Source organism: Triturus cristatus, chromosome 8, assembly GCF_964204655.1.
Source record: "Triturus cristatus chromosome 8, aTriCri1.1, whole genome shotgun sequence".
In the NCBI taxonomy this organism is placed as follows: domain Eukaryota; kingdom Metazoa; phylum Chordata; class Amphibia; order Caudata; family Salamandridae; genus Triturus; species Triturus cristatus.
In genome coordinates this window covers 1,451,859,302-1,451,884,515 of record NC_140591.1, presented here as the reverse complement: position 1 = coordinate 1,451,884,515, position 25,214 = coordinate 1,451,859,302, and the positions used below count along the sequence as shown (strand labels likewise).

The window sequence follows — 25,214 nt, the reverse complement described above, 5'->3', positions numbered from 1 at the left end:
AGCAGGGCTCCTTTGATTGCATCAATCTTCTTCCATATCACAGCAGTTTGCTTTTAGAAAGCTTGACCACAACCATGTCCTTACTGTGCAGGAGTCTGGATAGGTCATAGGAATTGAAGAGGTGTCTATGCAAACAAAGTCTGGTGCAAAATTTGGTTGGGGACTAAATGAAGTTTGATGCCTTGGAATAATGCAGCTGAGTAAGGTTTTGGCAAGCATCAAAAATTTGTGTCAAGCTGATATTTGGTAACCCTGCATAGAACAAACCAAATGCTAGGTTAGACTCTGTGGTTAAACGCACATACCTAGAACATTGAAGATAGAATGGCTGTGCAGTAGCAAAATGCTGCATTTTCATTGGCTGTTAGTCGATAGTAACCAGAATCTGACTCATGCCTCTTCGTAGGCATAGTCTGAACATCCATGGGCCTCCTGACTGTGAAGATTGAACACTGTGGAATCAACTAACCAACTTCTGTTTTGTTTTGGTAAACTTTCAAGCGTCTGGCCCTTATCTAAAACTCATTTTAATTATCACCCTTAAACAAATGCCATCGTATCCAGGGTCCTGTTGAATCCAAATGGAGGCAAGCTCTTGCTCACCCGTTCCCCTGACATCCAGCTCAAGTCACTGAAGAAGGCCCTGATGGCAGCAGCAAGGATCATTCATTCATCGAGTACAAACTACAAGCATTTCACCCGGATACTACAAGAACTACAATTGCTCTACCCGCAAACCAGAAGCTCCTTCAAAATAGCCTGTCATGTTAATGATTGTCACCTTGGGTGACCACCTCACTCCAGTTCATTATGGACACTGTTCCCAGTCCTGGACTTTTCACCCACAAATCAGTGTTTTCAGGAACATCTGTCTAATTAATTCAGGGGAAACCTAACAAAGCTCAACACCCAGAGTACATTAGGTTATCACACACAAAGTCCAAGACTAAATCAGCTTTCAAAATGACGTGGAGGAAGATGGTCACAAAATGCCACCACCAAACCACCACTCTAATTAGCGAAAAAGATCAAGAGTTTGGGTGGTGATATAACACGAGCAGCCTAGACATTGCCAGCCTTGAGAAGTGAAAGAAGGAGAAAAACAGAAAACAATCATATACTGAAACAAACACTGGATCCGAAACTCCTCTCAGACCCAACAGCTGTGGCCACTTCAGGAAGAAGCTGTAGACCTCCTTTTTAAGGAGCACCTAACCTGGAAGTAACCACATGAACAGCCTGCACCAATGAAGAGAACCTCCCAACACTAAGTGCTAGCCTTGATTGGCTTCATCACCCGCACAGCCCTCTAAATATGCTTTACAGTTAGTTTTGAGCTATATAAATACTCTCTACACATTACATGCATACAGTAATTGACATCCATGAATTTTAATAAAAACTTCATATTGCACCAGCATTTTCTGTCAGTGTAACCTCAAACTGGAGAAGAATGGTGGCTGTCTCATCACCAAAAGCTATACAGCACAGACATCCTTTATGTAACCTTCCACCAATAATAGGATCAGGAAACATACATTGTAAGTAATATTGTTTTACATTCAAACCTTACAAGAGGCATCTTACAATAGCAACATTATGCAAGGATAAGAGCCCTTCCAGGCAGCCACAGACCAGCGCGTAGAGGGACCCCACCCTCTGACTCCACTCCACCTTAAGGTTGCTATATGATTCTATGTCATCAGGATTACAATTTATCAGTACCAGGCTGCCATTAAACAACCATTACATACTTGGAGTAATAGTCTTATTTCACCAAAATCAACCCCATTCGGACTTTGGTACTACAATTCAACTAGAATAATTCAGCTTAATTAGCATCAAAAGCCGTGCTAGACCTGCAGCATCATTTCAGTGTGTAAACTGAAGACTATAGGAGGATAATGATTGAGTGACAAATTCCTAAACAACCCAGAGGGATGCTACATGGTATTTATCAGTCCGTCAAAAAGAAGCAGAATAGCTGTGATGTCACAAAACCGGATTCCAATACATGTATCTCATAAGGAAATAGGAAATATATGAGAAGTGTGTTGAACCCTCAAACAGAAAGGTAAGAACCTGGGAATCAGAGGACACATACATCACAGCTGGATCGTTAATTAAATGGGGGGGGGGGGAGGTATTAGGGGGACACAAATTTCACATGTCATAGCTGCTTAAATCTTGTCTGCTCCTCCAGGACACCCATCACGTAGAACTGTTAGTTCCAGCGATGACTACCTTACATTACCGCAACATAATTATACAGCACTCCCTTCCCCCCAAAACAATTACCAGCTGATTGCAACGGTTAAAGTACGAGCCAGGAAGCTTTTCCTGAACCTATCTACACTGGACAGTCATGGATCACAGGTGTCAATTCTCTGCATACTGAAGCGCCATGAGACTCTTTGGAGTGATTTGTGCGCGATATAAATGTCCCTGACTTGACTTGACTACTGGGGAAAGTGTCTGACTACCTTGTGAAACTGGCACTGGCCAGGAACTTCTGGGTGGCTGTGTCCAACTAGACCCACTCACGAAACTAGTGTCTAGTCCTAGGCAACTGATCCTTCACTCGACATGTACTCAGTCGCCAAACCAAGTGTCCTGAATCTCCAAAGTGAGCAATAACCACCAGTTCTGCCTAGGCTTCAATGTATGATCTGCACAGAAGAGGCTAATGTCAATGAATACCCATTAGGGAGCAATAGCATCTATTGCTCGCTTTTGATGTTGGGTTTCATAAAAAACTGTAAAACGTAATCAAGTCTCGGCCACTCTGGTGTCAAATGCAACCTATTATGGACCGACAAGCTCATGATGTGTCTGGGCATATTTACCCTCCTAAGTAGAAGGCAGAATTGCAATCTTTGAACAAAATTCAATGACAAACAGAAACTGAAATACAACTGTGCTTCCATCTTATCAATTTGATGCAAGTTCCATTACTTTTTCTGTCTGGCTTGAGGTTGCGGTTTATTGGTGGAGGCTGGATCTCGCTCATCCGCGTAGGCCGGTGGCAAAGCGAGACGGTGCTTCCTTTACGGGCAGGTAGCGTCGCAGAGGAGAATCCCAGGAAGTCGAAGTGGTGTGGCCCAGGGCTCATGGGGATGTAAACATTTTGGGCATTGTCGTTTACTCTCTCCATGCTGAACGAGGAGGAGGAGCCTGGATTCATTGGGACATAGTTATCTTCACAATCCGCGCTGTCGGCACAGGCAATGTTGCATTTGGTTTGCTGTTCATGAAACAAAAAAAGACAGGAGAATTAGAGTCAACAATTATGCATGCATAAACACCATTCTACTTAACACTTACCGTCTCTTTGTGAAATACTTTTTTAAAATCAAATTTTACACATATCCTCAAAGATATATCTTAAGTGCCTTCACTCATGTCATGGTCATCAGGTCCTTCACATATGGTTCAACAGTTAAAGAAACGTAGGCATTGCATGAAGTTGTTTGACATTGTCATGTATTATGATTCATTAATTTGTTTTTCTTTGCAATTAATTCATTGTTTGCTCATAACATTGGGTGATCATGCAAGTAAGATAGATAAATGTGCTGCACAGCGAGGTAAGCATTAGTGGTGAGTTCTGTATGCAAGTGGAAGGTTACAGATTTGAATCCTGGCAGGTGAGACCCAGCCCCCCATCCTTCCAAGATTCATAAAATGAGTTGCATGATCTGGATAACATCAACATGTTATAATTACAATACTACTAAATAGCAAAATATTGTTAGTGTTAGTTGGTCCAGTGACAGGGAAGCCTGGCCGGTATTGTCCCATATGGATTTCATTGACTGTGCGCTGTTATTATTAGAGTTCTAGTGGCTTTACCAATGTTGAATAACTTTACAGGCCAGAATAAAACCTGCATTTGGTTTCACAATATACAGCTTTCTTTGTATTCTGAAACAGAGTTAAATGGTAGCCCTAGCAGGAGTCCGGAGATGATTCAGATACAATTGGTGCCCCTGGGTGGTTGCTGCAGTGGTGGTGATGTTTGTGGTGGGTGTTGTGATTGGTGGTGATGGTTATTGGATGTGGTGACTGGTTGGTTGTGATGGTTGGTGGTTAGGGTGGGTCTGGGTGTGTGCCTAACAAAATTAAATTTTATTTGGTAACACACATGTAAATTCCCTCGTAGAAGTCACTGAATTAGACTTGGTGTTCAACAACAGTGAGTGATCAGAGCTGGGATAGGGCTGATGGGCCTCCTGCTGCTGCAACCTGTAAAAGGTTGACTAAGGTTGTTTTGTAGTCCTCATGCTGGGGGGATGATGCAGTGAAATGAATGCCCAGTTCATATCCCGGCAAGGTCAACTCAGCCTTCTATCCTTCTAGAGGCTGGCAAATTTGAGTACCACCAAATTGTGTAATAATAACTTCAGATATTTAGAGAGCTTAGAAACTGTTTAATTGCTACATAAAACTATTATTGTTGATGTATTTTTTAAAAGAGGTGAGTGTAAACAGCATTGTCCTTGAATTAGATAAGGGCATTGCAGACTAATAAATGCAGAGGAAAGAGTAGGCTCATTCGATTCTTCAGATAATCTGTCAAATATGCATCGATCTATTTATCTTTGGTGAATGAGTAACAAGGACTTTGTATATGTTTTCATCCTCGTAGGCCCATTGAGATGAGAAGATTGTTCCTTTATCAACGCAGTCCTCTGACACCAGGGAGATATGTCTCTGTGTGCTTGTCAGAATGTTATCTTTCAATTAGACACACTGGATGCTGTGTGGTTTGCGGTGTAGGTTGGACAAGATGGAGAGCAGTATGATATAGTGTTTAAAGTGTGCTGGATAGGATGATATATCATGATTGTGTAGTGTGAAGTGACTGGCGAGCATGTTGTTCAACAGTGCAAAGTGGTGTTGAAGGCATTTAATTTTTTTAATAATACTGTAACCTTATGTATTATGTTTGTGCTCCTGGGTTTCATATAGTTAAGTGTAGCATGGTTATTAGTTTAACTTAATATGTATAGGGATGTAATCTGATGTGCCATTGTGTCGCTATTCAAAAGAAGTGTTAAACGAGTAAAACATTTTTTCAAACACGAACTCGGAGTGCCTCTACCACCCATTTTATTGTGTTGTTTGCTACCATATGAGTAGGTGTGATATTGTTAGATAGTATATTGTGATATGTTTTGGTTGTGCAGTGAGGATAGGACAGGGAGCATGGGTTATGGTGTGATGTTGGGTAATATTTTGTATGATGATATGATCTGTTGTGTTACTATTGTGTTTTACAGGAATGAAATTGGAGAATGTCCTTTTCACTGTACCACATTTTTTGGGATTTGATAGCTTATGAAAACATTTATTTTTATCTATGCAATATGCCTTGATTTGCCAATTATAACTTACACAATTATCAATAAAACTTAGATATGTATCTAATTGTCCCTTCTCAGACATTATCTTCGTATCCCCCTCTTTTTCTGTTAAAGGTAAATCGCCAGGCTCCCCTCTTGATTCTATTATTTTATCTAGGTGTCAAAAGAATAAATTGAAAATGTGGAAAATTCTCTCTCATCCCAACCAAAACAGACTGAGCTCCAGGCGCCAACCACCTGAAATTGACTAGATGTCGCCTTTAAGAGAAATCACCCAATCTGAACTCATCCACACTATCTTGAAGCTCAAACCTTCTTCCCACTTCCTGGACCTAATAATACGCGCTAACTTCCTGAAAAATATTGTAACCTCTAATGCCTAACACTGGACCAATGTTATTAACATCCCTTTAATGCTTGGGTATTCCTTGCATGTCCATAAAAACACACATAGCACCCCTCTGCCTAAAGAAACTTGCTACATATCTGGAAGAGCTCAACAAAGTTTACACCATTTGTACCCTTCCCTTTTGAGAGGCTTCCTCCTCAAATTATTATCAATCTGACATGTATGAAGCAGTCCTTTTTTTTTTTTTTTTTTTAACAAAAACAACCTCACTTTTATTCTTCACCTTCAGGACTAATGGGTTTTATGACCAGGAACCAATTATCAGGACATTCAACCATTGGTAAATATTGATTATCAAAAAGCAAAACAAACATTTTTCCTGTTTAGAAGATTTATCATTAGTGCCATCCATTATAAGGTCGACTATCCTATTTCATGAACATACATATGAATCCAATGTTCACACTCTTTGAAGCATGCCATTAGGATACTTTGGGAGGGCTGCGTAAAGTGCAATGCAGTAGTCTAAATCCTCCAGGATAAGAGATATTTTAGCTCAGCCTGATTGGAGGGTTGTAGAAGTGAAGGAGTCTCTAAAGCTTGGTTATTTGCATGACAACATCCACAACACGCCACTAATTTTAGCTGAAGTGAAAGATTTCAGTCAAAGGTTATCTGCCTTTCTTGTGTTAAGTTTGTGAGTTTTGGAGGGAGCAGATCCCAATCTAGAAGTAAATGGAAGAAATAGTTTAGGGTTCAGTCCTCGCTAGGACTGATATTCTTGATTTTTCTCCGTTTAGACTAATGGTAGATTTAATTCCTACAATCTTGAGTATAATCAAAGTAATTAGTTGTTAGAAGAACATTGTGCAGTCTTTTTTCAGCCAGACATAGATTTGTGTGTCAACAGCATTCATCTGGATGTGGATCCAGCAGATGACAGATGAGGGTGCGTGTGCAGCAGTGGAACTACAGAGAGAAGGCGGCACCCACTTGGTTCACACCCTACAGTGATTTACAAGAGTGTATTCTGATAATCCCATGTTTAAGTGGTGAGTGCAACAACAAGGGAATGGTCTAATTGAGTTTAGGCTTAGGTTAGGGTCTGGACAGCAATGTGTGATGGGCGATGGTGCTACAAGCAGGCAAGAGAGATTAAAATGAATTAATGCTTCTTGCAGGGCCTTTTCAAGCTTGGCATTGAGCTCTACTCTGATATTAACCTGAGCTGATCTCGTCCTTGTATGAAGCATTCCTGAGCCTTACGGGGTAACCAGGAGCATTTATGGGCGTCTGATATAGCTTGTATTGTTACACTTAGTAAAAGATGTGTCACATTCACTGATTTTCTGCTGTGACTCCCCTATTTACACCAGCGCGGTTAACACTGTGGGCTCAACGTCCACACATTGACACAGCTCTTCATTCCACCTATCAAGGAGGGGCCTGCACCACTCTTCCAACACTTTGCTATCTGCCTCTCAGCCAGCAATGCAGCAAGATTTGCAAACCAGTATATCAACCTATGAGGTTTTGATCTGGGGTGGAGACCCAAAAGGGAGACCCTCAAACTTGACTCCAGCTCAAGGCTGGTAACCTCTTTAATACAGCTAAATATACCAGTCCAGTATAATGCTAATGTTGGGCAGGTCAAAACATGTGTCGGAGGTCCGCTACACCCATTCAACGGCTAGGACATCTAGCAAATGACCCCAAAAATATTTCAACCTTTTTTTCCTCATCTGTGCTGACACCCATCTGTATATGAAAGGCTTTTTTTTTTTTAAAGTTATTGCGTTCTTCACCCCGATACTCACGAAGAGCCTATCTGGGATATGTACCAGTTACATAAACACGAATCAGATTAATATGGAGTCCCGTCTAAGCGCCTCTCCCCGCTCTATGTACTATCACTTTGCGAACTTGGCTCAACTCACTTGACATGTTTGAAAGTAAAGTCTCCATCACTGATTGTGTGAAATCTCTAGGATTTATGCTGAGCAAAAACCCGATCTTGCGAGTCCAACTGCTTTGCCAAAAGAGCATAAACTCACATCAGACTGTCAGGGGCGAAAAACTTAAATTTTATATGATTACCTGAAATAACGTAACATAACGTGCATTTGTAAAGCACATGTTCATCCAAGGGTATCTTGGCGCTGAATAACAGATGTTTATTGGTAATGGTGGTTAATCGATATTGTCAGGGCATGAGTTGGGGGTACACGCGTGTGGGCAGTGTCCACCCACTTTTTTTCACAGGATGAACGCCGTCCACCCTGCCAAGAATTTGGGTCCCACAGAATAATGTGCTGAACTCGTCCCGGTGTAATTTCCAAACACGTGGACACTTTCAGCAGCGCCTGCACGTTGTCTGCTTTCCATCTGCAGCAAGCAACAACGTGTGCAGTCTGGGACGTGGCTTTCTTATTTAAGACTCCTGGTTGGCCCATAACAAAGGGTGAATTTGAGGAGTCATCAGGCCTCCTTTTGTTGGAGTCTCATGGCTGGGAGCAGTCAGGAGCCTCACACCTGATGCAAATGAAGAGGAGGGAAAACAAAGGCTCACACCTTGTTAGCACTTCACCCATCCTTAAGAAAGGCAGCTTTTCACTTTGTTCAGTCCCTGTTAAGGAGATACGCATGCACTGTAAGAATATCAGATGTGTTGGCCTTTCCCAGTATTTACACAAAGCAAATTGCATTTATATAGAGCTTACTTTCCCTGAGGAGGTGTTGAAATAATTTAAGTACCACTATTTTTTCTTATATAGCCCAACTCATTCCAATGCAGAGTGTCAGAGCGTTTACATCAACACGTGCATATTACATGTACATAAATGATATAAGTTTGTAAATGAATGTACAGGATGTGTTACATAAAACTGGGGGATAGCAAGGTGTAGAAGTCACACATCATCTTCCATAGCATATTGTGCTATTATCCTCGCAAGGCGCTCAAACGTACACATGATAGGCCTGCTAAACATATATGTGAGGGCTTTAGATCTGATGTCACTTCTTGTGATGCCACTTCCTGTAAAGTCGTGGCTTGTGATGCCACTTTCTATGATGTAAATTCCTGTGATGTCGTGCGCCGAATGACGTGCGCCATGATGTCGTGCGCCGTGATGTCACTTGCAAACTGCCAAACTAGGTCAGTTCCCCAACTTCTTTTTATAGGACTTGTGCCCTGGATATTGTTCTCTAGGATTGACTACAGATGCCTACACTTATATATCCCCACACTTACACTGGCTCACTTGAAGACTGCCCTTCATGTGGCAGTAAGATTAGTCTCCGACACCAGGTGGTTTGACCGCATACCCGCGGGCACCCTATAATAGTGCAATATAATACTGCAGGCAAGAACATACTCAAATTGGCCTCTTTAGTATACCAAACCTTCCACTCCGGAACCCTGAACTATACAGCCCATAAACTGATCATCTCAGGAGATCCCTTCTCCCACCAGAGCTCAGAAAACCTCCTGCTTGAAACCCAATCTTCCAACAATAAGAAAACCTGAGCAAACCTTTGGGGTTGCAATCAATGTAAGGAACCCCCTTGCCCTCAAAACATCCAGAAATAACCTGGCAAATGGTGCTCAAAAAGGAACTTACATGTCTGTAACTTCAACAGCATTGCAAATTTGAAGCTCTTCATGTCAACGATGGTCCTGCCTGCCATAGTGAAGTCTTTATATACATATGCACTAGAAAACCTCCATAGAAAACCTTCACATAATTAAATTAGGAGGAACCAAAGAATACATCAATTAATGTTTCAAAGGCAGTGTGTCAATCGTACATTGTTATCTTTATCGTTCGGCATTTGTTTTAAAAGATACATTGAGGAAGAGGTGTGGCGCCGCGGCCAGGGCGACTGACTCCAGAATCTGGGGATCACGGTTCGATCCCCGACGCCAGCGGCAGATTAGCCCAGCACCATGTGACTCTGGGCAATGGCTTGCTTAATCTTCCCGACGGCCCCCAGCGCCTAGAGACCCTTACGGGTGATTGTTCGCGCTTTACAAAATGTGGATTATTATTGTTAGTAGAATGAGAAGGTGACAACATATTCTTCAAGATTTGAAGTATTAAACATTCATAAAAACAATTGTGAAAGCTTGCAATGGAGGCTTGCTATTGTGTGTAAATATGATTATAAAGTCCAACTTCCATGAAAGTACCCCACCCCACCATTTGCATTGTAGCAATGTCTTTAGTCATCTATATGGCTATGGGTTAATGCCTGCATGTGCTTTTCTTGTTTTCTTTGAAATTATTTTAACTACCTAAGATCATTTACTGCATATGAACCAATATATGTGCATTGCTTTTTGTTGTCACAGTGCGTTGTGAGCTAGCTTGGCCACTATGCCTGGAGCTGTTCTGTTGACTGACTGTATGTTCACGTTTGCACTTGATGTATACTCGTGTTTCTATGTAAAGCACTGTGTAGCCTGCTTAGAACTAGCCCACGCCATATAAAACAGCAACAATATATACAAATCAGATGCACCTCAAACTGAATCTTAAATGGTCTGCATTATTGTAACACTTAGCTTTGCAAGTGCTAGGGGGGGAAAAAGTATGGCTGAAAAGGTGTGAGTGTGTTACATGGCTAGTGCCAACTTACCAGGTATGAGTTGAACCCATCATTGACAGACTCCACTGACTGCCCAACACTGCTGCCACCATACTGCGGGTAGGCGTAATTTTCACATGAAGAAGCTGAAACAGTCATAAATAGGGAGGGTGTGAAAGTATGCATTTAGCTTCAAAGAATTCCAAATATTCGTCAGAACTCTAGGTTCTATGGTGCTCTGGTTGAATTGAACATGAGTCAGCCCTAGTGGATTGCCCCCACATGCAGCTGAGTCCACTCTTTTGACTGATTCACCTTCTTACTATTTTGACAATCATACTGAGTGCCATGCCTGCCAGTTGACTCTGTTCAAAGATTGAGGCATGCCAACCTGCCCACTACAATTCTGTACTGTAGTGATAAAAAAGCAGATTCTGTTTGATGTGACAGGTCAAATCCAAAGAGTTTTGCCTTTGCCATTATTATATTAGCAGAATAAGCCTACCTTTCCAGTCATTTACCCCATTTAATTTCTCTTCCTAAAATTGTCCCATCTTCTTGCAACCCCTACCATGTCTTCAGTGAAAAAAGACAAAGACATCCACAGGTCTGAAAGGAGATGACTTATTTCAGCCAGGGCCAGACTTGCCATAGCGGGCACCGGGCATTTCCCCGGTGTGCTGGAGGAGTGGGGGCCAGTTGTGAGGTTGCAGGGTCCGCTTTTCTTCCAGGGGGCCAGTTTCAATATCGGCCCCCTGTAAAAAAAAAAAGCGGGAGTGTGGCTTTGTGGCTACCTCACCCCCACCCTCCCCCTGCTCCTAGGGCCGGTCGAGCAGGGCTTGTTGCTGTTCCCAGTCCGGCTCTGATTTCAGCAGGTGCACTGGTGTGACAGAGAGCAACCACATCAGTTAGTGCTAACCCAACTGACCATGCATTTAATCCACAACATTTTACCTCACACATCCCATAACTCACCTACAATTCATACACACTTATGCCAGTAAGAAATCTGACACCCCTTACCTCCTTCCCTTGCATACAAAATACACACATGTACGCACACAATTGCCCCTACAATCAACAACTAACTTAAACAAATTAGAACAGAAAACAGAAAAACTACTGCAACAGGTAGATCTGCAAATATAGTGGGCAACGTCCTCAACCTCTGACTCTTCTAGCCTCGTCCACGTACACCATATCTCACCAGACACCTGGGTCACATTTAATGTCCACCTCCAGGAACCAAATCTCTCTCCAGTACACTAAGGAAGAAACTGGATGAACCATCCTTGTGACTAACTAGAACCCTGCCCTTTCCCCCCATAACCCTATACAGTCAGCAGTGTATAAGAAGCATACAGTATATTAATCCAATCTTGCGGGCAATGGCTCCTACTGCTAAATATTACTCCTCAACCCAAAGGGTGGACTATTTCTGTCCCCTCTTACCACTACTCTATCCTCAATTGTTAGTTAAATCCCCTAGTTTGTTAAACACGTTCTCTTGTCCAATTAACTTCTATTCGTCCAGGAATCTATTCTGAAGCTATCCTATAACATTCTTCAGATTCCACACCTATCTTCATGTTAGGTTCGCACCTTTTCTTTGGAAAGAAAGCTTCATCTATTTCCCCCCAAGTCTACATCGCTTTCTTTGAAAAGCTACCTCACGCTTATCCTTCTTCACACATGCGGAGTTATTATCTGCAAGTACTCTGGGCATACAATCTGCTAGTTATGTTATTTCTCAGCAATATACCTAAAAGTTCCTGGCCTTCCCAACCAAACTCCTACCAACATTTGGCACCAAAATATTCACAGGGAGTTTATTAACTGTCCTCAACATTAACTTGGTACCCCACAAGAACCTTATTAAGTGTTCAACAGCAAAGGTACATGTTAATAAGAGAACACTTGGTGATCAAATAATGACGTTGTGCTCCCTATGTGCCCTCAAACCATATGAAACAATCCACTCAACCTTGTTATGTCTTTGCAACACTACAACCCCCAAATCACAGTTACCACACATTCATGACTCTCGAATGACTTCAAATATGGTGCACTCATAATTTCCTTCTGTATCATTAGATTGCTCCGCCACCCAGTCGAATTTGTTTTCCTCTTCACTAGTTTCTTGAAAGGTTCTGTCTTGCCAGAATAATTCTTTAAAAAATTTCCAGACCGACAAGTGCTTTTAAATGTCTGGGACACTTCTTAAGTTCCTCCTGGTGAAACACACTCACAATGTCCAGGGGACAAAAACAGTAGCACCGCCGCCCCACACTGATGACAACATATCATGCATACTTGGTGGAGGTTCACTATTCTACCCAGATTGAGTTGAGTTTACTAAGTCAATGGAGTCCTAAATCTCCTGAACTTTTGGGGATATCACCACTGGAGATAACCATGAAGAGGACTCATTCAGCTCTAAAAGAGCCTGTCCATGGAAATGCGTCAATAAATCCTTTAACTTAACTCTATATGTTATGGGCACGCTCCTCACTTTGTCACACAGGAACATCACCCTTCTGAAGAATTATCCTGTGCTTAAGACAGACTTCCCCAACTGCTCACAACAAACTCTCATGTTGTTTCCCCTTGCGAGTTTTTCATGTGCCGTCATGTGCTTTTGCCTTGCCTTCCATTTCCTTCAGTTCACTCCCCTTTACTTTCAACTGTATACCATACACTCAGCGACCTGCTCTAGGATCCAGTCTGATGCCCATTTCCTCTTGAAGCAGCCATCCCAAAGTGGCCTATCCTTTTTCGGCAAAGTAAAGTTTCCCTCTAGTTCTTATTTCCTGGAGATTAATTTCTGACCCAAAACATCCAGTCAACTCTACCCTGTGTAACCTCCTGGTTTCATGTCAAGAATAGTTTCCTGTTCTTCGACAACATGTTCACCATATGCATCTAGAAGGTCATACCATGCACATGAATCCACCATAACCAACCTTTCCTTGTCAGCGATAAAAATGTGCCCTTTCAGTTTTTTCCTCCTACTGCCAGAACTACCATGGGATCAAGACCAAACACATCCTCTTCATCCACCTCAGTTTTAACTAAGTTCTCCTTGTTGACACAGGAACTATACAAACTCTTCTAAAATGCTCCTTCTTACCACAACGTTTGGAGAAGCTGGAGAGAACTTAACATTTCCTACATCACTTTTACTGCTACATTTATAGTTTCCATCCTTTTGTCTTTGGACTGCCCATTTTTTTGTTTTAATGCAACTTTTCTTGTCAACTATACTTACTTCTGTAATTGGTCGATATCAAATTTCGTGAAGGTTAAGCCCAGCTTTCTCAACCCCTCCAGCAATATAAATGATGACATTAGGAGAAAAATCTGTGCTGGCTCAAAGTCTTTCCTGAACCTTATTACTTTTAAATTTAATACGAATTTGATCTCTTAGCAATCCACCACCCCAAAGACAATGTCTGTTCAGAGAACATTTTCTTTGTGCTGGGCGGTCCATACCTTCCACAACTTCTCCATAAGCCAGTTAAACATCCAACCGTAGCACTAACTCTTAGGAGGTTCTCCAGCTAGCTGTAGAAATGGAGGTGGTGGCTCAACACCAGCCATGAACACAACGGGAAATTAAGGATGATGTCTCAATAACACAGGCCACAGATACAAAATAAAAGCAGTCAACGAGTCTCACTCAGGATTAGAAAGATCCTATTGAGTAATACAAAGAGTTAAACTGTAAAAGTATCTAAGTCACTTAGTGGTTAGTAGCGAACCATAAAGTACAATAAATCTGTTCAACTGAAATGCAGCTGAATACTACTAATAGCTTCAGGTACAATTACTTATCTTCCCCCCAAACACTCACTGTAGCACATTTAAGTGCCAGAGCAGCACAATACATGGGCAGCATATATAGCATCAATCAGGATTGGCAAATCGCGGCAAATCACCTGGGAGCTATTTGAATCCTAGAAAATGTAAACGTACAGATTATAAACTTTAATCTGTAACACTTGACAGTAAACGACTAAAATAGTCATTCAAAGATTATTTTTTATATTCAATAGAAGTCCAATTAATTGGCAAATTTAGATTTTTAATAAATATTTAGGGAAAGTAGCTTTCAGAAAGTTACCTTTTTGTGTGAAAACTGTTCCCAGAGCAGAACAATAGCTTTGGACTAGTGACAGGATAGACCAAGTATAGGGCCCACACTAGCCAGACAGGCTCCAAACCCAGGGGGGAGTGAAGCTACTCATAGAACTAGATTGAAGTGGAAACAAACAAGGGGACTGCTCATTTCCCTGCCCACAACTATGGGTGGACACACGAGATCTGCACAAGGAATAACGGATTTTAGAAAAGAGTGCCACTGTGGGACTGTTTGCAAAAAGGGCAAACAGGAACTGCTGAAAATGTGGGCCCCTGGGAACCTTTACCCCATTTGTTAGGTAGGAGTCGCCCCCTCCCACTGACTACCAAACAGTTTTCCCCAGCACTTAAAATGTACCAGTCTAAGAGAGTGGGGAGTGCTCTGTATGGGGACGAACCATCAGGGCACATGAGGCTTTCACCCTTGTCTACTTGGGATATTTTTTTGAAGATATATTTTAGACCTCCTTAAGAGCACTCCTTTTCTCTCCCTTCATTGAGAAACTGGTGTCAAACCAATTGCAGACAAAGCAAAACTCAGGCTAATTGAATACTGGTGGAGACGGAGTCCCATCCCAGCTCTCGAAAGCTACTAAGAGATAGTGACCTTGGACAAGGGAAAGAATATTAAATGTTGACATCTCTCAGGTCATTTTTTTTTTTTATACACTTTTTATTGTATATGAAGTTTGGCACATGCCTAAAAAACAGTACATAATGACAATATCTCCAGACATCTTTGTTTTTCCAGGCAACCGCACGGGGATATTACAGGCATCCCAATTGTGAACAACGTCCCCTCCCTCAAACTTCAGCCTCTCCCTCGCTCCTGTCTTCAGAGTCCTCCTCCGCCCGCATCCCCGGAGGCTCACAGATAAATCCCCTGAATTTATTCCACGCCCCCCACACTCTGCTCCCTTTTTTCAGACATCCTCGATGAATGAAAACTGCCCTCTCGGCCATCATAGCAGTGTCCAGATCTCTACACCATGTAGCCAGCGTTGGCGACTCCATCGCCCCCCATTTCTGTGCGACGTTGCGCTTTGCTACTAGCATCCCCAGCGTGGCCCATTCCTGCAATGGGCGCGTGAGGTCGTTTGGTTCCCAAACATTTAGTAAGCATCTTCTGGGTTCCGGCGTCATAGACACCTCCACCGCCTGTGATATGGTCCTCATTACTTTTACCCAATAGTCCCTGATCTTAGAACACTCCCACACCGTATGAAAGAATGTACCCACCTCCCCACAACGTCTCAAGCAGTATGGGTGCGACGCCGACCCTATCGTGTGAAGAGTTTGTCTCGTGTAGTAGATTCTGTGTAGGATTTTAAGTTGCACCAACTTAAGTGTGGAGGGTATTCCCACTTCTCGCGGTGACGCCAGCGCCTCCCTCCATTCGAATTCGTCAAAGTCTCCCACATCTCGGGACCACCTCTCCCTGAGCACTACATGTGGATCGGGTAAATTATTTATGAATTTACGGTAGGTCAAAGAGGTCGCCCGCTTCGGCATGTAGTCCGTCAGCAGCCTGTCCTCCAGGGGAGTAGCCTCCGAAACCTCAGTGCCGGTCGGCAGGACCGCCTGCAATGCATGTTTGATTTGCAGGTATCGAAAAAGCTCTGATGGTACTAAGTCATACTGCGTCCGAAGGTGCTCAAAGGGCATCTCTTCCATCCTTGTGCCATAGGTCCCCCACCGTGGAAATGCCAATGGCATCCCATTTGTCGAATCCTTTGCACTGTTTTAGGCCGCCCAGACGTTGTGTTTCCCATAAGGGGGTTAATTGGGTTATCTTCCCTTTCCAGCCCAGTTTGGCATGTGCCTCATACCACAGATTGACCGTCTGTTTGGTGGGACCAATCACCGCCGGTGATCGTCTTCTATTATATAGTGCAGACATCATGCCCTCATTTCCTAGCCCATGCCTGTCTGCCTTGAAAGCGGGATCTGCCTGTGGGGCGTGTATCCATTGGTTGATTACTTTCAATTGGGCCGCCCAATAATATAGCTTTATGTCGGGGAGTGCAATGCCACCATCGTACCACCCTTTGGTCAATTTACGCTGCGCTATTCGCGCCGGCCTGTTCCCCCACAACAGTCCGGAGACCTGGGCCTCTATCTTTTTAAAGTAGTCAGCCAGCACGGGGTAAGGTGTATTTTCTAGGGCGTACAGGAACCGAGGCAGCGCCATCATTTTAAATAGCGCCGCCTTCCCTAGCAGTGTCAAGGACAATGTCCCCCAGTGAGCTGCATCTCTCCTCAAGCGCTCCAGCGGGGGCAGTAGATTTCTTTTTAGAAAGTCATCCGGATCAGCCGTGACATACACATCCAGATACTTAAAGGCGTCATCCGTGATCTGTAGAGGACAGTCCCCTGGGACCTGCGGTGGTGGGCCCCGAAGCACAAAGAGCACCGACTTGGACCAGTTTATTGTATATCCAGACGCACAGCCGAACTGGTCACATATATTCAGTAGCACTAGAATGGATCGCCTGGGTGAAGTCAAATATAATAGGACGTCGTCTGCATACAATGAGATGCGGTCTTCCCAGCTGTCCGTCCACCTAAGACCCCGGATCATTGGCTCCCATCTGACCCATGCCGCTAGCGGCTCCAAGACAAGGGCAAATAATAGCAGTGACAGGGGGCAGCCCTGACGCGTGCCCCGGGACAGCGGGAAGTCTTGGGATATGTGACCATTCGCAGTCACATGCGCCAGCGGGTTTGTGTACAGGAGACGCACCCATGCGCAGAACTTTGGGCCAAAGCCCAAGTGCGTCAGCACCGCGAACAAAAAAGGCCACTCCACCATATCAAACGCCATACGGGCGTCCAGCGATATAAGAACGGCTGGCTCTTGAAGATATGGTATGCGGGCCATCACTCCGTGCAGGCGCCTTAGGTTCAGTGCCGTATTTCTGTTGGGCATAAAGCCGGACTGGTCCGGGTGAATTAAGGTGGCAAGGTGTGGGGTCAGCCTAATCGCGAGGAGCTTTGCAAGAATTTTGGCCTCTGCGTTTATCAGGGAAATGGGGCGGTAGGAGGTGAATTCCTCCGGGGGCTTCCCGGGCTTCGGAATCACCACCACTGTGGCCAAACGCTGATCCGGCGGGAGCTCACCCTTCTGCAAGCAATTGCGGTACATATTGAGCAGATGCGGGGCCACCTTCCCCGCCAGCCTTTTATAAAGCTCCACGGGTATACCATTTGGCCCTAACGCTTTTCCAGATTGTAGGCAGCCAATTGCCACCTGCAACTCATCAGTGGTAAGGTCTGCCTCTAGTGTAAGGGCCGCTTCTGGTGTTAGCTTGGGCATCGCTATATCTTTTATATATGTCAACGCCTCTTCCACAGACATCTCGGAGAGCGACGTGTAAACCTGTCGAAAGTGCTGCACTAACATTTGTACTATAGCACGCGGATCAGTCACTGGTAGGTTATCGCTCGTGTGAAGCTGCGCTATCCACTTTCGGTCTCGCTCCCGTTTATCGAGCCATACCAGGGGCTTTCCGGCTTTGTCGCCGGTCTCATATACCTTGTGTCTCGTGGCCATGAGTCGGAGGCGAGTCCTCTCCGCGAGATACTCCTTATGCCGCGTTTGTTGTAGCTGTAAGTGCCGGGCTGTGGCCGGAGTTGGGTTGCGTGAGTGCCTGGCGTCAGCTCTCTGCAATTCTAATTCAATGGCAGTGAGCTCTTGCTCCCGCTCACGTCTATGTCCAGTGATAGCGGCAATAGACTGCCCCCTCAGCACAGTCTTGTATGCTTCCCACAAGTGGGTCGGAGATTGGACCGACGCAACATTTTCTTGGAAGAAATGGCGCGTTGTAGTGACCATGGTTTTTAGGATCTTGGGGACCTCCAGGTAACCTGGGAGGATGGGGAAAACACGCTGCCGTTCCCTTTGACAATAGGTGTAAGTTAAAAGGACTGGGGAGTGATCCGATATGCCCCGAGGTCTAATTTCAATCTTGTCCACCTTCTTCAGACTATCTGGGGATGCAAGAAAATAGTCTATTCTGGATAAACTATCAAGCACGCTAGAGTGAAAGGTGAATTGACGCGCCGTAGGGTGGCGGTACCGCCACACGTCCGCCAACCCCAATGCATCCAAAAAACTCCCCAGCTGCGACCCCCCTCGAGGTTGGTCCCTTGCGGGGTTTCTGTCTAATGTCCCATCTATCGTGGCATTGAAGTCCCCCCTATTAATAATTCTCCTGTCGGTAGGTCAAGAAGGAACTTGCTGAGTGCCGGGAGTGTAACTGCATGTAGCGCCGGGGGAATGTAAACTGACACTATATTGATTGGGTGCCCTTCCCACTGTCCCACAATAGCTGCAAAGCGACCACACCTGTCCGTTACCGTTCTGTGTATTATGAGTGGTGACTGTTTTCGCACTAAAATACCCACTCCTCAGGAGCCAGTTGTAAATTCTGAGTGGACTGCCATCCTGAACCCCCACCGGTCCATTGCCCGACAGGCGGTGCCAGTGAGGTGTGTCTCCTGCAACATGACCACCGCCGGGGAGCTGCGCTTAAGATACTGCAGGACTAACCCTCTTTTAATTTTGTCCCCCAGTCCATGCACGTTCCACGTCACCAGCGCCAAAGTGGCCATCTGCGTGCCGGGAGCGCGCTCTCGCTCAGGGGTCCGTGTATCTGGTGCCGCCATTGCTAATATCATGTGTATGGAGGGTATCCAGCTTACGTGGGCCGTGCCGTTGCCATCCTGTGCCTTGGAAAATGTTACCTATTTGTGCCTGCGTGGTGCATACTACCAACAAAACTCGGAACCAAAACATCAAACCCCTTCCCTCCACCCCCCTCCCTGCCTCCCTGCTTAGCGGACTTAGAACTACCCGCCACCCCAACATTGCAGAGCGCTTAATCCCCAATCCCTATAACAGTACTTGCGGTTCGGGGGTGAGAAGTCCGGGGAACAGCGCAGTCTCCCCCCTCCTTGAAGTATATTGTTCATCCGAGGTTCATCGCCGTCTCCCAGCCAGGCCCTCGGCCGGGCCCCGCTGCGTCCCCCCGTGTTAGCCCCTGGGGGCCCCCTGGGAGGCCAGGTGTGTCAATCCGTGTAATGTCCCTTATGATCAGTCTTTAGCCTCCAATCCAGGTGCGCTTTCTTCGTCCTGTTCCTGACTGCTCTCCTCGGGTTGCCTCTCCGTCATTCGCCGTTGCTGACCTCTTCCAGATCGTCCGGATCCGTCCCTTCGCCGCCATCCCTAGAGCCACTCATGGGTCTCGTCCGGAGTGTCAAAAAACCAGATCTTTCCCTCCGCCACCACACGCAGTTTTGCCGGATATAACATGGAGTAGGGAACTTCTCTGCGTCAAAGCTCTTTTTTAACCTCCAGGAAGCTCCTACGGCGCTTGGCGACTGCCGCCGTATAGTCCGGGAAGAATGAGACTACAGAGTTCTGGACGCGAAGTGGTGGGGCCACTCTTGCTGCTTGCAGTATAGCATCCCGGTCGCGGAAATTGAATAACCGGGCCAGGATTGGTTGAGGAGGTGCCCCAGGTTTAGGCCTCCCGCCCGGCACCCTGTGCGCCCTTTCCACTGAGAAACAGGCCGAAAGCCCCCTTGGCTGGAGTCTTGTTTTTATCAGGTCCTCGACATGAAGGTCCATGTCCGGGCCCCTTTCGCTTTTGGGTACACCCGTAAGACGGACATTGTTGCGACGGGAACGCCCTTCCTGGTCATCCAACTTCTCCGCCATTAGCTTGTTTTCAGTCTCGAGGAGGATAACTTTTTTAATTAACGCTGCTGTGTCACCTACCAGGGTATTCGTTACCTGTTCCACCTCCGTGACTCTCGCAGACATTTTCTGGAAGTCGGCCCGCAGAAAGGAGACATCTGTGGAGATGGTGCCCACCGTTGATTTTACATCGGCCAGAGCGGCCATTATGTCTTCCAACGTCACTTTTGGAGTTCTCTGCCTCCGGGGTTTTATCTGGCACCTCCCTGCGGTCCGCTGAGTCTTTCACGTAAGCATACTTGTCCAGTTTGCCTTGGGAGGCCGCGCGCTGGCCCCTGCCCCCCATTTACGCCTGAGTTATTCTGCGCTGGTTGGTAATCGCCGCCGCCAGCTGTTGGAGCTTACCTCCACACGCGGCCTGTCGGTTTTCCCACCGCGCAGAGTTCTGTATGTGGCTGGGATCTGGTTGCCAAAGGTGTCGTTTTAGTTTTAAATTTACTGTCCACGTGGGGGGGGTCACTCCACCCGATCCGGCGACCCCCGACAGCCGCTCCGGGCGCCCCGACAGCCAAGACCAGTTGTTGGGCGCAGAAAAGCCCGGGCTCTCCGGCCTAAACCACAGCACTCTCTGCGTGCCAGTGCAGCCACCACACACCGAGGCCAATACCGAGACCCCCAGTCGTGGCGACGGTAGTTTTATCTGGCCTTCAGGGACGCCCCCTGTGTCCCCGGTGTCCCTCAGCCGGGTCCACGTTGCTCAGGTAGAAGAGGGCCCTTATTGACGGGGTCCGGGGTGAAGGGTTTCCCGCTATGTCCACCGAACTCTGGTCCTCCGCCGGTGGGTGCCCTTACATGCTTCTACAACACCCTGCTAGTTTCAGTTTGTACGTCCACCCGGGGCAGGGGTCCGATTCCACCCCCGATCTGCCCTCACTCACTGATCTTCCCTCTCACTCCATGGGGCACCGCATCAGCAGGGCACACGACCATCCTGTAATCGGAGTTTCTCTGGGCTTGCCTCCCCACCGAACCTGCAGGATCCAGCGTCGCGGCCGTTTCTCTCCCAGCCGCTCCTGAATATACTGCCTCCCAAACTGGCTTAGGTTTCCCGGTTAAGCCGCTTCATCGCACCCGGTCCCTCTGGTGTCTCAGGCGCTCAGGAATTAGACCGATCGGGTCACCGGCAATTCTGGTCAGCGCTGGTCACCTTCAAGGGCGGATTATATCGCGGATCATGCACGGATGGTGAGGGGAGTCAACCTCGTCCCCGGAGCTAGTTTATTCCGCAGCCATCTTCAGACGGCGCTCTCAGGTCACTTTTAACCGAAATTGGCTTAGGTGATATTTGGGATATGGAGCCCTCAAAGAGAAATCTGACAAAGGTCCATCTCAAAGAGCTTTACTGGACATATGTGTGGGGCACGGAGTTATGGGATAAGAGACTAGACTCACTCACTGTTGATTTTATGCATTTTAAGTATAACTACAGGTCTGAACCTTTCCTGGGCTATATATCTGTCTGACAGCCAGAAAAACTATATTTATAGTTCAGAATTGGTTCCCTTCCTGTGATATCTTCCTGTCAAAAGTGGTCTAGCCAGCCCATGTGTGACATTTCGTGTCCCGCCTGCTTCCAGGTAGACACTCCTTCACTACTTCTTCACTACTTGTTGTTCTGTACAGCCTATATCGGACCTAGGAACAGGTAGATTGTTCCTATATGTATGAAACTTGGCACAAGACAATGTCTCACTGCTTTCAGGTTGCTGTGTGTTGATAAACGAGGCAATAGTGTGTGCTGTCGCCAAGTTGTTACATTGATTCGTGTGAACACTATAATCCTACAACAACCTGTTGCACTCAGTATTTTTAGCTACTCACTTGCGCCCCTTTGGCATGAATATTCCGCACTTTAGCACATATTGTTTTGATCATGCTCTGTCCCTGGCTGTTTTTTTCCCAATGTGTGTAAATGTTGCACTATGTCCATCTGACAGCACATGTGAAATATTCATGTCTAGGCCCTATTCTATTCCCATGTCTATTTACGTGCTTTGTTTTTTTATGCTGTGCTCAATTTTAAATGTATACGTTTGCTGATATGGCCTACCTCTGTTTGGGAAATGTTATGCACAATAACTGCAAATTTTGACAGCTGAAAGTTTATGTAGAGGTTATTTGTGGGTATATAAGTGTGTCTTTCTCCCAAACTTGGCCGAACCTTCATAGTCCTCCGTGAACTCTTGTCGGAGTATTCTTGGAATTTTTTTTTTATCTTTGTATACAGAATAACTTGGTTTATGGTCATATGAAATCTTTGTGCACTGTATCAAAGCCCCAGGATGCATCCAAACGGCACTGTATGTTTTCAGATTGATTATTCTTAGCAATATTACATTTTCGATGGTACTCTTATGGATTTTGTTTATTGCTTTTATAGTGTAAAACCGAAATAAAGTACTTTTGATGACTAGTGTGAACCATAAATGTGGCACTCTAAGGAACCCTTCTCAGAACACTTTCTGAACCTGTGGATGATCAGAAGAGAACTAGACCTGCTACCTGTAAGCTGCGAGAAGCCCAGAAGGATTGGACCTTCTCCATCCTATACCCAGGGCAAAGAAGTGGCAACAAGGACACAACAAGCTGCAAGAGGCCTTTTTTTCCAGAAGTGACCAGTACCAACTGGTTTCCTCTGATGGAGTGAGTCCTGGCCCCCAAGTGTTGTCCCTGAGGTCCTGTGAACCTTAGAGATGACCTAGAGAATCAGCTCCAGAAACCCAGAAAGGAGGGATCTTAGATTTTTTTGGTACTTCCAAGATCTCTGTAGTTGTCACGGGGACCTCACAGCAAAGAAGTCCAATTTCAATGCACCTTCGTTGGGAACAACTTCAGACTTGCACCGCTCAATAATTTTGATCTCCATAAAAAGACTAAGGGCCTGGACCGCCAAACCCATGGTGGTGGTCCGACCGCCATATTCCGAGTCCATGCCGTGCAGGAAGGCGCTTTAGCGGTCCCAAGGCGATGCCTTGCTAAGGCTCACATATGAGCCTTAGCACTGCACCACCGAGGGACCGCCAAAGCAGGACCGCCCACCCTGGATTCCAGTCGGAATGTGATGGGCGGCCTCAGTACAGGTTTAGTAGTGTGGCAGCGGAGAGCTGACCTGGCGGCCCGCTGCCACATCGCCAAACTCAGAATCAGGCCCTTAGTCAGAAGGTAAAATCTTTGACCAGCACGAACCTACTTGGTGAGTCGGACTCGCACTCCATTGTGGACAGCCTGAAATCACTTCTAGGTCCCGGTCTACTGCTTCCATAGTCTAGCACTGGCTACTAGTGCTTTTTAGCACTATATTTATTTAAAACTTTACAAATTCTTATCTCTAGTTCTGCTTATTTGATTTTTTTCTCATTTTTTTGTCATTCTGTTTACTCTATTTTCTAATTCAGTTTGGGATTTTTTTATTTGGTGTTTTGACTTTATTACTGTTTTTGTGCAGCATAAATACTTAACACATTGCCCTTAGTTAAGTCTGTCTACTCTGTACCATAACTATTAGGGGATTGAGCTCAGGTTAGTGACTTTAGGTTTCAAGTTAGTGAAAAGTTAATGTTTTATTCCTTAAAATGGGCAACTGCCAACCCCATATAATAATCTACTTTCTTACATTCACCAATTAAGCAGTGATTCGTTTGCATGTAAATCCCATTCTTATTCTAATGCATGATCAAAATAGTTTTCCTATATTTATGTTCTTCCTCCGGTTAACGAGCTTCCAACCCAAGATTGCTCCGTGGCGGAAATTCCTCCCATGGATTTGAATTTTTAAAAAAACCTTCACAACCAATGGAAATCTGGCTCCCCCATAGATGTGCCCCCCCCCCCCATCATTTTAAATCAGGCCTTTGGTACGGTCTCCCAAACCATATAGGACTTGATTAATATCTCACTCTCTACTGGGCTCGTTGGTCAAAGCCCTTCTGAAAAAAACGAATTTGGATCCAGAAGTGTTTGCAAACTACTGTCCGATCTCGCTTTTGCCAGGAATTGCAAAAATTGCTGAAAAATATGTCAATTCTATTCTTTCTGCTTTCTTGGAGAAGAATGAATGCTTTCATTCTTCACAAACTGGCTTCAGTCCCCAACAGAGCGGTAGAAAAGGGGGTGGTGATGGACGGAGCATCAGAACCAATCAAACACTCACACCCAGTCAACAGATCTGTTCCCATGAGGCACAGGGTCAGACTGATTTGCATATGGCCATGTCTGAACTGGGGTGGCAGAGTGGGCTAAAGAACGGTGATGGATCAAACCCAGATCTGTTGACTGGGTGTGAGTGTTTGATTGGTTCTGATGCTCCGTCCATCACCACCCCCTTTTGTACCGCTTTGTTCGCCATAAGTTGGCAGGGTATGCTCAGACGTGAGTCCCTTGCTCACTTTGCCACTGGATTCAAGCAAGCCTGGCTGAAGACGGCTGAAATGCCAGAAACCGGTCCTAGGAAGCTTGTTTCTGGTCCAGGGAAGGCATGGCTTGGCAGTTCGGGCTGGACTGTTCCCATGAGGCACAGGGTCAGACTGATTTGCATATGGCCATGTCTGAACTGGGGTGGCAGAGTTGGCTAAAGAACGGTGATGGATCAAACCCAGATCTATTGACTGGGTGTGAGTGTTTGATTGGTTCTGATGCTCCGTCCATCACCACCCCCTTTTGTACCGCTTCAGTCCCCAACAGGACACGGAGACTGCCCTGCTGGTAGTAGTAGAAGAAGCCAGAAAAATCCTGGATGTCGGCGGCTCTGCGGCAATTGTTCTCTTAGACCTCAGCGCAGCCTTTGACACGGTTAACCATCAACTACTTATCCGGAGAGTCAGAGAGGTAGGAGTGATGGGGGCGGCACTTAAGTGGCTAGAGTCCTTCTTAAAGGATAGATCATTTCAAGTATTTGAGGATAAATTTATCTCTGAAAGTATGCCACTGAGATGTGGGGTTCCTCAGGGTTCATCCCTGAGCCCCACACTTTTTAATGTTTACATGAGCCCCCTGGCTGAGGTTGTTAAGC

General features: G+C 45.5%; 1 protein-coding gene across 2 annotated transcripts in view; it reads right to left on the bottom strand.

Moving 5' to 3' along the window:
• The window catches only part of GAB2 (GRB2 associated binding protein 2), a 480,907-nt gene that overhangs the window by 17,287 nt on the left and 438,406 nt on the right, over positions 1-25,214 (bottom strand). For both annotated transcript variants that reach the window (XM_085623240.1, XM_085623241.1), the window contains 2 exons: positions 10,357-10,451; positions 2,956-3,244 (listed from right to left, as the gene is read on the bottom strand). In XM_085623240.1, the coding sequence (XP_085479366.1) occupies positions 2,956-3,244; positions 10,357-10,451 (384 nt within the window). The remainder of the gene's footprint in view (positions 1-2,955; positions 3,245-10,356; positions 10,452-25,214) is intronic.